At 33.2% G+C, this 16,951-nt stretch overlaps 1 protein-coding gene across 1 annotated transcript in view; it reads left to right on the forward strand.

Moving 5' to 3' along the window:
- The window catches only part of LOC129221361 (calcium-transporting ATPase sarcoplasmic/endoplasmic reticulum type-like), an 89,616-nt gene that overhangs the window by 50,981 nt on the left and 21,684 nt on the right, over positions 1-16,951 (forward strand). Inside the window, exons 5-13 of the mRNA XM_054855831.1 lie at positions 1,167-1,280; positions 5,943-6,081; positions 7,123-7,203; positions 7,284-7,369; positions 8,775-8,841; positions 9,765-9,937; positions 10,898-10,991; positions 11,973-12,103; positions 16,736-16,818. Coding sequence (XP_054711806.1) covers positions 1,167-1,280; positions 5,943-6,081; positions 7,123-7,203; positions 7,284-7,369; positions 8,775-8,841; positions 9,765-9,937; positions 10,898-10,991; positions 11,973-12,103; positions 16,736-16,818 — 968 coding nt within the window. The remainder of the gene's footprint in view (positions 1-1,166; positions 1,281-5,942; positions 6,082-7,122; positions 7,204-7,283; positions 7,370-8,774; positions 8,842-9,764; positions 9,938-10,897; positions 10,992-11,972; positions 12,104-16,735; positions 16,819-16,951) is intronic.

The raw sequence follows: 16,951 nt of genomic DNA on the forward strand, positions 1-16,951 counted from the left end.
TTTTCAAAAAGTGTTTAAGATTCATTTCAACGTTTTTTAAAAGTTAAAGAATGGTTTTAAATATTTATTATCTTTAAAAAAAAAAATAACTTCTTTAGGTGTATTTTCTGACTTTTTAAAAAAAAACGGGGGAAAATGGCAAGTCCTACAATTAGCTAAAAATTTTGAGTGAAAAAATTTTCGCCATCGTAATGCTTTCTTCTACTATGTAAAAATAAGTAAAAGTGGAAATGTAAGAGTTAATATTCCTTCAACCATCAATTTTTGTTTAAAAAAAAATAGTCTGAAATGTAAGTACGATTTTCAAAACTGAAGCTTATGGAATACCGTGCGAGTACTTGGGATCGTTTTGGCGTCACAAAAAAATGTACGACGATACAGAAATGATTTGTTGAACAATATCAATAAAGTGATAATGGGGTCGTTTCCGAAATTTCAAAAGTACTTTTTTCTTCAAGAGCATGCTTTAAAAACATAGGATTTGGCCATTTTTAAACAATTTGACAAAGTTTAATATTAAAAAAAATATATTTTAATCGGTGCGCTTTCATTGTTTACGCTTCTGCCGATGACATCACAAAGGATGAAATGCCATTCACGGATACTATTCGCAGAGTACAATATTTAACTCGCTTCTTTACTCACATGAGTTGGTAACGATATGGTTGATAGCAAGCATAGAGCGGAATATTTAATTCGCTTTTTGATGATCATAACTTGGAAACGCGGTAGGCAGATGCGCCAAAGTACATCATTTGTGGCGTCATAAAGACCACGCTTTGTTTTCAAAAACAGACATTTAAAAAATTAATTAAAAATTAAGCGTTGTGAAGATGAAAATTTTCTCGCTCCGTTTTATTAATTTACCTTTTTTTTTTTTATTCTATCAATTTCAGTGACTAAAAGTAGTACTTTTGATTGAAGGAAACAACCCCATTATCTATATCCTTTGGGTTTTTAGAAAGTGGCCAGTTGTGTACTTTATTTATTCTACGAAGTAAGACCTTTAGTCGCGAGGCGGCTAATGATTACTTTCCGTTATATTAGTGACAATAATTTGCGTTTAAAAGTTTTGTGAACTAATCGTTTGTGATTTATTCGTGAAGCCAAAGTGGTATTTTGTGTGTATTTTAGTATACTCGTGCAATGACTTTGATTTCTTTCAGGTATTAGCTTTATTTGAGGAACATGAAGACGAGAGCTCTAAGGTCACAGCTTTCGTCGAGCCTTTTGTCATTCTTCTCATTCTCATCGCTAACGCTATTGTCGGTGTATGGCAGGTAAGCCCTTGCTCTCTCGATGTCTGTGCTGCGTTTATGGGAAAGATAGACTGGATGTAAACAAAGAAGTGCACTATCTGGAGTCGTCAGTCACGTGTTTGGCATGGACTAAAACAAAGTGGGGCGAAACAGGCGGCGAATCATAATGTTTTGTTGTTTTTTTTTAATTCCAGAAAAAATCTCCAAAACTAGTCATAGTGGCAAGCCTTCACACAACTTGTTTGTTTACTTCTGTTCTATCTTTCCCGTGAGCGCAATGTAATTTGTAATGTTAGAATATGGCATGTTCATTAGCTCATTCTCTGTTAATTTTTGAACCAAAAAAGCTTTTTAAACAGAACATGGGGCAGTTTCATTTTAACAGACGTACCGGTTGTTGCACTAAACACTTTAAAAAGACTCCAAATATGTGAGATCCCTATTTTATTGCATAAACTTGACGCAGAATTTGGACTCTATTTCTATATAAATGCACGAACATTTCGAAATTAATGATGGATGTTTTAGTTGCTTATTGGTACAGACCTTGGATCTCAATTCCACTTATTTGATGCTAAATAGTGTACTTTTCAAGTATTTAGAGTACATTATATAAAAACTGATATTTTGGTCGATAGTGTGTGAAAGGAAGTGACAAAATGCTTACAACGTACTGCCGTGGGCAGGTAACTGCAATTTTTTTAATTTTTTACACTTCTGTCATATATTGCTCTTAGCTTTATTGTACAAGCTTGCTTGTTTGGTTTCCGTTGGAAAAAAAAGTGCGAAAAAACCCCCTGAAATTCCAACATTTCCCTAGTGTTGGTATTGAATGCAAAATGCGTTTCTTCAAATGTCTCAGAAAACTCTTTTCTGCAGATACTACCGTTTAGCTGACCATGGCAGAATATAATACTTGCTCTTCATTTAAATTTAATTCATTACTAGTTCTCTCAACTAATGAGCTGCTGTTGTTGCTGCTAGTCTATCGTGTTTCCCCGGTGGTGTCTCTCCGTCATGTCCTTATTTAGGTCAGCACCCCTTGCCAAAAGTCCTTTGGCGAATGTGCAAAATATTACCTCCTTCCCGATCCAAAACCTACAATTAATGCCTGTTGCCCCAGCTGTCTATTTATATGCCGTTTCCCGGGGAAAAGTATGTCTCTTTCGGTGACTTTAGCTCCGAATGTTCGCGCGCTAGAGTTCTTTCTTTTTGTTCCACCCATTCCCCTTCATGTCCTTGAAAAACATTCTGCCTCCTGTCCTGTCGCCTTGCCAGAATTCTGGAATCCTTTAGTTCTGGAAATGTTCAGCGTCCCAAAATTAGGTTCTTTTTTTTCCCCTCGGAATAGTTCTCCTTTATTTTTTCTCAAACTTAATGACTTTGTTGCTTCGAAACAAAACAGCGGCCATTTGTTAAAAGACGGGTCCAAGCAATCATTCAATGCTGGCAGGGCTTTTCTACGTCGAGTATAAACGAATATCGTAAACAGTTGCAGAAATTCGCCTACTGAGGCAGTTTTTTTTTTACGTCTGTTTTCTACTTTTAGGACCTTGTAACAATTCAGATAAGACATGACATTTGTTTGTTTCCATTTGGTTCTTTATTTATTTTAACACCTAAAACGTTTCAATACCAAGGTCATTTGTATTCAGTTTTGGGCATTATGATCAAGACTCAAAATGTTAAATTACTCCTCTCCATTCCCTTGGAAATGATTTTTTTTAAAAAGGGTCCTGATTATTTGCATCCTTTACAGTAGCAAAAAACATCTATTTTCCTTTCATATACTAAGTCAGGGTTTCCCAAACTTTTCCAAATCGTTGCACCGTTTGAAAAATTAAAATTTTTTACTGTGCCTTTGCTCATCTCTTGTACATATATGTTACTGTAAAAGTCTGATATCTGGTAAATTCAAGGACGGATTCAGAAATTTTTCAAGGAAGGGGCGATAGCTTTTTTTTTAGCTTACCTCTTACTACGTATCTTATTTACACCTGCGGGGGGGGGGGGGGGTACCACATCATTTTTTTCTGAAACAACTAAAATTTAGAGATTTATCCAAAGAGATGAAAGAACCCATTTCTTTCCTTTTCTGCTCATAGAGGTATTCTAAAATTACGTTTTAGAAATTCAAGAATATAATATTTCCGAAGGAATGTTCCGAAACCCACTACACTTAATATCATCGAAAGTCGCCTAAAATTGCACTTTTTGGAACTTCAGTTTCCAAAAATTACAGATGGAAAAAAAGTCACTAAACCCATTCCTTCCTCTAACACTACCTGAGATGTCTACAATCGCGTCTTTAAAACTTAAATTTTGAACAATGCCCGGGGAAAGTCCAATATACTCCGTCTCCAAACATCACCAAAAAACGTCTAAAATTGACATTTTGAAACTTCAATTTCAAAAAGTTTCCGGGAGGGAGATTCGGACCCAGTTCCTTTCCTTCACGTCAAATCACGATTGGCATTCACTTTCGTTTTAGACCTCAGTTCAGAAAAAAATGCTGGGTGAGGATCCCTCAAGGGAGCGGTGTCCCCCCCCCCACCTGGTATTCGTCCTTGGGTACATGTCAACATTAAATGGTGAATATCAACATTCACATATCAAAAATATTGGCGAAATCCCAAATATTTCTGATAGATCAAGTCTTCCAACGTAACATATTTTGATTCCTTGAATACTTCGTGGCACCCACTTAGGGACAGCGCGCGATGGTCTTTGTAACTTTATACTCAACCATAGATAGTGAAATCTTTTATTTTTTCTGAAAGTATTTAGGCAAATTAACTCAAATGCTCTTCACCTTATCCTTCTTGGGATCTAAATAGTTTGTAGTTGCAAGTTTTGTTCTGTATTTCATATTTATATCTACGTATTTTGCATCACATATTTGCTGTCTCATAATTAAACTCTTAAAGAATAATCTATTTAATCATTCACTTGTTCATTCATCTTTACAAATTTGTTCACGCATTTATTTGTTCATTCATTAATTCATTTATTTTGTATTAATTCACAATTTTTATTTTCAATTAATTTTTTCGTGTGTTCACTTTTTTTTAACTTATCAGAAAAAAAAATAATCAAATAGAAAATATTTCATTAGAAAAAATATTTTAACTCGCACTTTGCCCCTTGGCATGGGTAAAATTAATTTTTTTTTTTTGGAAAGTGCAAATTTACAGCCAAAAATTAAAAGTTAAAATTCAATGCTGCAGTTGGGAAAAACTCAACCTGGCAGCATTGTGAAGGCTATGCAGATCCTAATCACAGCACTGCAAAGCTGCCAGGTTAAGTTTGCCCCAACTATAGCTCTGTTTAAAATGCATTGTCCTCCCTTTATGTACTGTAGTTTTCAGCTTAAATTTTCAATTTGCTTATTTTGAAAAAATATTTATCTTAACTATCTCACTTTGCCTCACAGTCCTCTACTTTTACTATTAAAAAAAAGTTATGCGGAAGCGTGCAATACAATTCTGCTATTTGAAAAATGTAAATAGAAGCAGTCACATAATTTCATCAAAATTTTACATCGGCATTCATGTACATAAAATGGATTAGATTGGGAAAACATCTTCAAACAGCGGAGAGAAACTTGAGTTTTCTATGTAGGAATTAATTTTATAGGAACTTATATTTTGTAGGATCCAATTAATTGATTTCGAACTTCATGCTAGGGGTCTGCATCTGGGCACCATCCCCTTTTCTTACGCTGCTAAATAAATAACAAAGCAGATAACATTATGGCAGGATTTTTATAAATGGTCAAAAGCAGTGGTTGGAAAAACTACATTTTTTTGTTTGCGAACTACAATAAGTTTACTACAAATGCAGTTAACTACAATTCCAACTACTTTTTTTTTAATGTAGCTACTACAAACTACTTTTGAAATGTAGTAGCGACTTCACTACTTTTTAAAAAATAAATAAATTAAAATACACACACACACACACCATTTGAGGATTAAGCAAAAAAATTCGAAAAGTTGCTCAGATCAATAAATTAGCTCATTCGAACAAAGAATATTACTTTGAATTGTCATATCTTTCTTCCTTTTCTTTTTTAAATTTTTTTTACGAATACTCGTTGAAGAAAGCATTAAAAAGTTGAAAGATTCAAGGTTTTACAATTCTGCTATTTGAAAAATGTAAATAGAAGCAGTCACATAATTTCATTAAAATTTTACATCGGCATACATGTACATAAAATGGATTAGATTGGGAAAACATCTTCAAACAGCGGAGAGAAACTTGAGTTTTCTATGTAGGAATTAATTTTATAGGAACTTATATTTTGTAGGATCCAATTAATTGATTTCGAACATCATGCTAGGGGTCTGCATCTGGACACCATCCCCTTTTCTTACGCAGCTGAATAAAATGTTTTTTTTTATACTTAAGTTTAAAGTAGTTTCCAGAAACCGCTACAAACTACCATTTATTTATTTATTTATTTATTTATTTTTTGTCGAACTACGCGCTACTCTACTTTTAAAAAAAAGTAGTGCGCTACGCTACAAGCTACGAAAAATGTAGCTACTACAGCAGCGCCGCTACTTGTAGCACGCTACTTCCGACCACTGGTCAAAAGTAATCGTTTATGCATTGTTCCATACTACCAGGTGTGTTTGTTCAAGAACATATTGGACTAAAATTGTATATTTATTTCCACAGGAGAGGAATGCCGAAAGTGCGATTGAAGCCTTAAAAGAATACGAACCAGAAATGGGCAAAGTGGTCAGGCTAGATAAAGCTGGTGTTCAAAAAATTAAAGCCAGGGAAATCGTGCCTGGTGACATTGTTGAAATTTCCGGTAAGTTTGCTTCACAAAACTTGGAACTATATAATCATGAAAATCTCATAAACAATGGAACTATTTAGTTCAAATTATCTTTGCAACATTATTCGAACTTTTCCACCTTAGGGTATAATTTTTGTTGTTGCCACTTTTTGCAATGTAATTTTCTTTCATTGTTATCATTTGTTTGTGTATGTTATTTCCTCAAGAACAGCCGGGGGTTACGGGTCAAGCCATGTATGAAAAAAGCAAGAATTTTTCAATAAACTTATTTTTCTGGGTTAATTCTTTATATAAGTGAAATTAACGGAGATATTAATTAAAAAAGGGAGGGGGGGGGGCAAGCAGCATTCTATCACAAATATAGAGCGGAAAAAAAATTGCATACTTAAAATTTTATAACCAATCGAAAGAGCGAACATGGAATTTGGTTTAAGCTTCTGAAATAGTTCGAATTTGAATTATTACTGTTTTAGGTCGAATTCGAAAGACTTCCCTTAAATCTAATTATTAACTAGTTCTTTTTCTTTTGCAAAATAATAATTTTTCTCCCGTTCGCCAACGGATGTTTTTTTTTTTAACGAGAAATATTTTCTAATCGTATTGGTTCTTTTTTTCCTGCAAATGTTATTTACGGGTGTTTTGTTGCATTTTACGGGCGATCGGGCTCAATTTTTTACTACTAATTAATGATTTTATTTTTCTTTGTACATATATATTTAGAGTTTTTTAAATTGTATGTTTCATTTAATATTACAATTGTGCACTTTATTGCTACATAGGTAATTTACTTGTTTGAAGATTACACAATGTATAATGGAATAATTTTCAAAGTATTCTGATTCATTGGGGATCCTTTATATCTAGTGTGAGTAAAAACTCTCAAAAGATAGGCTGAAATTTTGTGAAATTATAACTTCTGGAAGCATTGAGGTGTTAAACTACATATAAAAATTATAAAAAAAGAACAAGAAAAGATGTTTTCAGAGAAATGATTTTATAAATGTTCCAAAACTGCAGAAAATAAATAAATAGATATTTTCCCCCTATTTTCAGTCGGAGACAAAGTTCCAGCCGACATTAGGTTAATGAAAATTTATTCCACTACTCTGAGGGTTGATCAGTCCATTTTGACTGGTGAGTACATTCTTAGCCAAAGTAAACTTTTCAACGTCTTCTTGTTTCTGTGTCTGACTCTCTCCTTTCTCCACTTGCAGGTGAATCTGTTTCCGTCATCAAGCACACAGACCCCATTCCAGATCCCAGGGCTGTCAATCAAGACAAGAAAAATCTCCTTTTCTCAGTAAGTCGAAGAAAATAAATCTCATCAATCCATCCCGTCCACGTTTAGATGTGTTCTGTTTTCTGTCTCATTCTCTTAAAAGGGAGATAAATTTTAGTTTGGTTAATGAACTAAATGAAAGCAAATCATTTGAAGATTAACTTATTTTGGTAGTTGGAAATAAAATGTTAATTATTTATTTTATTATTTTTGCTTTGTATTGTTTTATTTTTCAAAAAATAAATAAATAAATAAATTACTTAGAAAATACTTTAAAAATGCTTAGAAAATGCTTGGAATATACTTTAAAAATACTTTTAAAAGAATACTGAAAAATGCACTTTAAAACACTTTTAAAAAATACTTTAACTTAAAAATATGCTTAAAAATACTTTAAACTTAAAAATGTACTAAGAATGTATAAAAAGTACTTTTAAGAAATACTAGTTTAAATAAATGTACCCCACTTATTCTTGAAAAATAGGATTTTCAAAAAAAAATTCTGTATTTGTGTTGCTACAGTTGCCTTTCTGTAGACAAACTACATATTGATGGAAATTCGTTAATTGTTAAGAAAAGAAAAAGAAAAGCCAAATCGTCAAATCGGTGTTGAAAAATAATAGTCAGTATGTCATTCGGGTTTGAGCGACCGCGCTAAGAACAGCTTCAGTGACATTATGGTTTCAAAAATCTTGCTTTCAAAAATAAACCCTTTTGTTGCATCAATATTATATTAATGTTTCACTAATGTTGTATTTTAAGCATCGTTATTTCTGTAACTTTTACGATTTACGTTGTTATACGTAGGAGAACTATCAGTTATCATATTATAATCAAAATGATATCTAAACATGTTTTTTTACAAAAATGTTGTTGTTGATTTTTTTGACCCGTAAAATAGAAACATCAGGATACCTCATTTCAAAGAAATCAGATTATTACAAAAATTGAAGGGGGAAGAACAATTTTTGTATTAAAATGTACATTATTAAAATCTACGTGGATTTCTGTGTCCATTATTGAAAACTAATTTTTCAAATATGCCTTTCTCTGTATTCAACATGTGTTGTTTTAATATTTATTTTAATTTTGCTCTAGATTATTAAGTTGCATAGGTTTTTCTCTTTAGTGAAAATGTTTCTTTCATATTGTGTTTTTTAAAAAATAAGCATTTACAGTAGTTAATATCTAATACTTGATATTTGGAGAACCATTTTTTTTTAAAATCACAGTGGGTTGTATCGTAGTCTGGTTCCAAACCCTCACCGAACATTCTGATTTTCATAAAATTCCATAGATATTCAGTTAATAAGCAAAATGTTTTTGAAATTCAAGCGTTATTTATTTTATTTAGTAAAATAAGGAAACATGAAAAGTGTTGTATTGTACGTCAACTAACTTAAATCTTGTTTTTCTAAAAATCTAGGGTACCAATATTGCCGCCGGCAAGGCTCGTGGTATTGTTATTGGAACTGGCTTGGACACTGCTATTGGTAAATATACTTTTCAATTCCTGTTTCTATTCAATGAAATATAGAAATTAAAATATGCCAAAATTAAATGAAGGTAAATCTCATTTAGCAAATTGTAAAGAAGCAATGACTTCTAAAAGGCTCAAAGAATATGTTCTAGATTTTAAATTTAAGTTTTATTTAAATACGTTATAAAACCTGCAATATAATTTACAGATGATAATGTTTACTTATCCAAAATCTTGCTTAGTTTTGCGAAGGAAAAAAAGTATCTGAAATAAGTTGTGACTAAAGAATAAAAAGTAAATAAACTAAAAAATTGAAATAAAAGTTTTTTTTTTCTAATGGGGGCTGCGTTCTAACGCTATTTAGCCTTTAAATGGCACGGATAATTTGGACGCCCACTTTCCACCAGATGGAGGCACCTGGGCTCTCTTTTGATACGAAATTGCATTAAGAATTTAATTTATCCGAGGGATATTCTAAGCCAAACGAATACCCAAGGGATCTTTTACATGCCGCATAATCATACGATGGGCGTTGATGATTTTCTGCATCTCGAAAATCCACCGATTGGCCACTCCAGGCCAAAACTTGAGTCCACAGGCGTAGAAGGCCAGCGCCTAACCATCACGCCACCAGCAGGGCGAAATAAAAGTATAATTTTAAATAAAATGGATGTATATATATACACCAAGTATGGCTAATCCGCGGAACATCCTGACACTTGGGAGGTCTTGACATGTTCGAGAAAATCCCTTAGAATGGTACGGAAACCACTGCATTAGAATAATTTTAAGAGTGCTCTTATGTTATTAACGCTCAATTTTTACGCTCTAAGCTCGTTCGAGCTTAAAAATTGAAATAATATTTAAATCATTAGGTAGTGTTAGAAAATTTTAAGACACGGGAGTTTTGACAAAGTCATTTTCTTCCCTAATCAGGTAAGATCAGGACTGAGATGACAGAGACCGAGGAAGTGAAGACCCCTCTTCAACAAAAGCTTGACGAGTTCGGTGAGCAGCTGTCCAAGGTCATTTCCATCATCTGCGTCGCTGTCTGGGCCATCAACATCGGACACTTCAACGATCCCGCTCACGGAGGATCATGGATTAAGGTGAAGATATATCTAGCTTTATGTTATAACTTAGAGCAGACATCTGATACATATGACGCAGGGCTGCCTATCAATCGCCAACAAAAAACAGGTTTTTGTTTAATTGTTATAAGACATAACATAGCGCCCATTAGTTTATTGGAATTAAGATGCTATTTGTTGATTTTTTGGCGAGAAGTGCTTTGTACAACTCTGGCATAACTAAACCAATAGTAACAAAGTATCACTTATGAATTATTGCGCCACGGAAAATGTAAAGGCTTGTCACGTGACAATGAAGAAAGGGTCGGTCTTCATGGAGCTTTTCTCGCGAGCTCAAATTGAATCCCAACGAAAATATTTCCGTTAAGTCATAGCATCAGCGGAATCATGCAGCTGATTAATCAGCGGAATTGTGCGGTTCAGATCATGCATAATCTATCTTTCTATAAACACTACTTTTGTTCAAAATGGCGCATTTATTAATTAAGAAAAACATTTTCGAATGAAATTTGACGTTTAATAGACTATGTTGTTAAGCCAAGAGTCGGATATATTCTAAACCGTTAACTCAAAGATGATTGATGATAGTATGTCAAAATGGTCAACTCCCTAAGTGTGATTGTTCAAAAAAAGAAAAAAAAAGGAAGTGATAGTAAGGCGTAATTATTTGCAATAAAATCGCAAAAGAATCCATAAAGTGTTGGATTATCCCGATGGGCAAATTCTTCGATTAAAAATGAGCGAGTGGTTTTACCTTCTAATGTGAAAAGACCATTTTATCTTCTTTTAGAAAACTTAATCTTGTGTCCAAAAGTTACTTTTAAAGTTTGCTTTATTACCTGTGTCAAATGCATTGAAATACTGCGTCTACTTTATTCTATCAGAAAAAAATATGTATTTTAAGTACTTATCCTTAAAACTATACAGTGTAGTTCTAGTTTTCTTCCTTTGCCTCATCAATGGCATGTTTTCTCGTAGGGTGCTGTATACTACTTCAAGATTGCTGTAGCCCTGGCTGTAGCTGCCATTCCAGAGGGTCTGCCAGCTGTCATCACAACTTGCTTAGCTTTAGGTACTTGAAACTCCTCTAATTCTCTTCATAATCTCCTTTAAAGTAATCTTGCAATTTACAGTGTCTATGCTGATTTTGAATCTCTACTATTTCTTTTACACAACCTCGTCAATTCAAGTATTATATAGCATCTCCTTAACTCCTTCAACACCACGAACATTCCTGTTGCACATTAAGCTATTATCTGTTAAAATAACATAAATTTACCATAAGTTAGTAGTCTCTATGCTAAAGATATTTAATTTTATATAATTTTTAAAACTTTCCACATGTAATATTAGGGAGCATGCTGGTCCATGTTCCTATCAGGTGCAGAAGGAGATAGATAAATTAGATTCGATTCTGCTAGAAAACTTTGTGGTGTCATTTGCAGCACCAAGATATCAGTCACACCTCCAAACTTTATGCTTTAATGTTATTCCTATTAAGAAATTTATGACAAGTAGAAGGATAACTGTAGTTCCAATATGATGAGGTGATTCAGATAGTCTGAACGACTACCTGATTCACTATCACGTGACGTTTGAAAGTATAGTTTTTTCATCAAAACGTCATTTTTTTCAGCAGAGAAATATTAATTTTAGAATAGAGTAAGTGTCCAATACATATTTGATTGAGCTATACCACCAATGTCATCGACCAAAAATGTATTTTACGAAAGAGTTTTACAAGTTATTGGTTGATTTCCGATTCAGCACTTCTAATTCTCAGTGTTTTTGCATTGATGAAGATTCTCCATTGTACCATTTAAACAGTTATTTGCTGTAATTTATTGGCGGTTTGGGCTTTATTTACGGCAGTATTCATATTTTCACACAGAGAAATATTGATAATTTTTCACACAATATAAAATTAAGCTAAAATTATTTTTAAACCCTAAACTTCAGAAGGTCATGTTCTACTGTTACGTTCTTCATTCCAGTCTTATCCTTTGCTTGCACATTTACTGTACGCTAAGTTCGATATCTGCTTTTCTTCCAGGTACCCGGCGTATGGCCAAGAAAAATGCCATTGTGAGGTCTCTTCCCTCTGTAGAAACCCTAGGTTGCACATCTGTCATTTGCTCTGACAAGACTGGCACACTCACCACCAACCAGATGTCTGTCAGCAGGGTAAGTGCTGACTTGGAAGTCTTTGCTCGCTTGGGGGCGGAATAATTGACAGTTCAAATAAGCATGGGTTACGTCTGTATTAGTTGCAACTGACCTTGTACTTCCAGCCTCACTTCTTAGAGAATTCTTTTAAGTTGAGTGATGAATTTGGTGGCAATTTTCAATGAAACACATTAGAGTACAGGTGTATTTTCTCTGCCAGTTTGTTTCAACCTATTTCTAGATTTTGAAGACATTCATCAGAAATTTTTAAAAAATACCTTGTTTTTAAAACTGAAAATTTTAATAATATAAATTTCAAAAAGCGTGCTATTCTTCCCGTTATGTAAGCGCTCCATTTGTTACAGGCTTGCGAACCTTAGAGAAACTATTTGAGGAGCATTTTTAAATTTTGCGGAGCAGTTCAGTATTTCGTTTCAAAATCAACATAAAAAATCAAACCTCTTATCTAAAAAATTTTTTCAGCTGTGATAATCAATTTAAGCACAAGCATATTTTTTTTAAATAATAAAACAGCTTTAAATATCATGTCATGCTTTGAATATAAGCATCTTTGATTTCCTATATTTACATGCTTGTCATAATAATGAAAGAAAATATAATAATAAATTTAATTTTATTAAAATCTTTGATAACCCTGGTCAGAATGAAGGTCGAACGAAAAATGCGGAGCAAATAACTTCTTTGCGGAGCTGCGGAGTTTCGCTATTTTTGCGGAGCAGTTGGCAACCCTCCTTTTTATAAAGTCAATTTCAAAAGGGTGTACTTTTTGTACCCCGAAATAAAGAGTACAACTCTTTGCAAAAATTCATTTTTCAGGTGTGTTTTTTTTCTATTACATAACAAATGAGATTAAATTATTAATCTCATTATCTAATCGCATTTTCTACACGTAAAACACGCTGAATTACCTCATAATACAGAAAGCGTCTTAAACTTAGTGATTAATCGCTGCATTTAACAGTTTAGCCCCCCTTTTTGTGTGAAACGCTCGTTGCGAAGCTTTTAATTTTGCCTGTCGTTCAGTTTTTTTTTTTTTTGTTGGTTTTTTTATACTTTATTTATATTTTCGTAACTAATGCCACTATACGTTGTTTCAAATTTCTAAAATATGACGAATGATGTTCAACAGCGTAACGCTCTCTTTTCAGTCTTCATTTTATTGCGCAAGACATAATTCAAAATTGCAAATTTACTTATGTTTGACAACTAAGTTTATTAAGTTCATTCGAGGCCCGTTTTACATGATATAATCTCCAAGATTTTCGTAATGAAAGCATTCCAGCCGAAGAACAGCGTCTGAAAACGTTCATCATTTCTAGAGAATGACACAAATTAATTAAAAGTTTAGCAATAAGGAGTTAAATTTCTTTCTAAAAGCGTTACCCGTACGAGTGTCAGTTGTTTTCTCTGTCTGAATACTCCGTTGGCGGAAAAACAACTTTTACAGAATTTATTCTTTTTTTTTTTTATTGCTAATTGACACAAAAGGGGATTTTTGTAAGTGTCTAGCATAGTATACAAAGAATGAATAATTCCACTTTCGTGAAGATTTATTATATTTCTATTTTAACCCTTCATGACCTTAATTCCTTTATATTTTGAAAAAGAGTTGAATACTTATTTTTTACATATCTTAATGCGTTAGAAACTCTCTATTATTTTTTTTATTAAAAATTTGGAGGTGAGAAATAAATTTAAGGCGAGAAAAATAGGACGTGAAAAAGTCCTAATTACTGAAAATTTAGGCATTTTTTATGGGTCTTTTGATTTGCTTTGGGTCATAAAGGGTTAAAGTAGTTTACAATATTTTGGTAATATCTGATTTAAAAAAAATCATTCAAAAAAAGTCTTTACTTGTTGCTAATTCTCGCATCACATTCTTATAGGATCCAAGTTATACTCTTCGGAAGAAGCCCCATGTCTACAATATTTTCTCTCTCTTTCTCTCTTTTTTTTCCATTTCAATGCTTTAAAAACGCAATAGCCGCACTAATTCTTTGTTTCTGAATTATTTCCGTAATTGCTGAAAACTGCAATGCAGAAATCTATATGGATAAAATTAATCCATCGAAATAGATTATGAAACGAGTGAAAACGCGACGGACATAAAGAAATATTGGTAACCCATTGTAAGTAACCTTCTGTGTAGTTGAGAAAAAAATCTCAGTGGAATCGGAAAATTCCGTTCGAAGTAGGGGTGCGACATCGATGTCGATGTTTTGGAAACATCGATGTTTTGGTTTCGATGTTTTTTCGATGTTGATGTTTTTGTATTATAATTAAAAATTATAGTAAAATTTGCTCCAATTTTCTCGCCAAGTAATTAAGTTTACGTATGGAATTGCTACAAAAATTTCATTTATTTGCGCACATTTAAAAATATCGATTTTTCTGTGTAAAGGATGATCTTTGGGATGATCACTACAAGATGGTAAAAGATAACTGGAGGGTGAAGAAGAGGTCAAAGCTATTGGAAGAACTCGACACTGGTAGTCTGTTGCCAGAACTTGCAATCGATTCTATAACTACAATTCTTAAACTAAAGGAGAATCCTAATATATTACTACGGTGAATATTATAACTGTACAAATTCAGAACTGTTAAAAGTTGTGTCGAAGTATTTGATAGTGATGGCGACTTTTGTTTTTTCTCTGCCTGGTGGAATAGTCAGCGAAAAGAGAAATGCGCTTAACCACCAAATATTGGGGGTTACTTATCGTCTACCCAGGAGCGGATACAGACTAACATTTTAGGGGGGCTCATGCTAACCTTCACCCCTCTTCCATGAATACACTTATGGTTTTTGGTAAGAAAAATTTCTGAAACAGCTTAGGTGTTTAAAAAATACCACATCGGTCAGGGATATGGCACCGAATAGGACAAAACCCTCACGAATAAATTTTATAAACAATTAAAAGAAGTAGTATTTCAAGTATTTACTTTAAAAAAAAATTCAAAAACTGAAACAAAAACTGAAATCATTTACATTTTATCCATAAAGTGTTTGAATACAATGCGAACGGATAATATTGTCGACGTTTTAGGGGGGGGGGGTCATGACCCCTATGACCCTCTTTTTGTATCCGCCATTGCCTAGGTGGGCACCCCTGCAAGAACCTATGTATAATGAGGTCTAACACGACACTCAAAAGTTTACATTTCTTGCACGATAATAAATCCTAAACACTGATTTAAACTAATAAACTATTTACAGCACATTTAAAAATAAACTCAGCACGACTAAAAACTGAATTATCAAAAAATTACAACAGAAAGAAATTCTAATCTATAGAGACTTTACAGAAAAAAAATATTTACGGACTCAAATGTTTTATCGATTGAAGCGATGCCTGAAGCTTTGGATATGGTTTTACAAAAACTATCGTTGATTAAATTTGTTGCTTATAAAAAGCAAACGGGCGTCAGACACTTCTTTATTATTTTTCATTATACTGGCTCCTGAAGTCAGCGCCGCAGACTAAATGTCTCAAGAAAAGCTATCTTTACTGTCTACATATTTTAAATACATACGCCATAAATAGAAAAGTGACAGTTAATACCCCTCTCCCCCCCCCAAAAAAATCGAGAACCATTTACTGTTTCTTATTATGGTTTCGGTCCTGCTTTTTTTTTCAAGCAGTCATTTTCACTACTCAAATGCAATGAACCTTGAAACAGATTACAAAGTATTGTCGCAGATTTTGATGAGAGGAGGGGGCCATGACCCCCATGATCCCCCCCTCCTCCTTGTATACACTTCTTACGATTTCGATCAAGTTTTTTATTTTTTCGAGCAAACATTCAAATACTGTTGGGGGGGGGGGGGTTATGACCCCCTTGACCCCCTCACTTGTATCCGCCACTGCGTCTAACCTCAACAAGCCGTCCCTCAATTACTCACAATTTGTGTTTAATTATATTGCACTAACAGTTCAAAACATATTTCTTGCTCTTAATAATAATTGTCAGAATTATTTTTGTACTTTTAATATAATTTGCACAACTCTTTCTCATCATACAACTGACTGTAAGTGCTATGATATATTTTTTCACAGATTTAACTAGTTTGTATTAATTGTTGCATGTCTTATCATTTTTTGTCTTATTATAGTACCAAGATGTTGCGAAATTATTCCTATTAAATTGTGTTTATGATTTGCAGTTCAATAGTTTCAATATATTCGTGGGGTTCGTATTCTTTTGTATTGCTTAAATTAGACGCAATGCCAAAAGAATTCCCTGATCCATTAAGAAACATTTGTTAGAGATTATCATCTATGTAAGTTTGTAGTGTAGTATACTAAAAAATGTAAGTTAAATATCGACAAAAAGATCGTTGTTTTAAAACATCGATGTTCAGAAACATCGATGTTTTTTGGTCGATGTATCAATACCATCGATGTTTTAATTTCCAACATCGATGTTTTGAAACATCGATGTTTTGCCATCGATGTCGCACCACTAGTTCGAAGTTGACATAGAACGTAGTTGAAGGTGCGATTGCTTATACATTTCTTTCGTGTGTTAAACCTATTGAAATAGCTTTTTGCTGCATAATACGTAGTCTAACAATCACATTCAGAATTTTAATATCAATGCAGATGGTTTAACGATGTATTTTTCTTTCAGTTTTTCATTGTTGAAAAGGCTGATGACCCCAAATTCTTTGAATTTGAAGCTACTGGATCAACTTATGAACCCATTGGCGATGTGTGAGTATTAGCCCTGCAATATTGGGAAGTTGTATGACATAATATATCATATTGACGCATTTAGGAAAAAAGTCGAGCTAAATAAAGTAATGCGAAGTACTTTTTTTTTGCATTAAATAGTAAAACCTCAACT

The sequence above is a fragment of the Uloborus diversus genome, chromosome 4 (assembly GCF_026930045.1).
Source record: "Uloborus diversus isolate 005 chromosome 4, Udiv.v.3.1, whole genome shotgun sequence".
NCBI classification, from domain to species: domain Eukaryota; kingdom Metazoa; phylum Arthropoda; class Arachnida; order Araneae; family Uloboridae; genus Uloborus; species Uloborus diversus.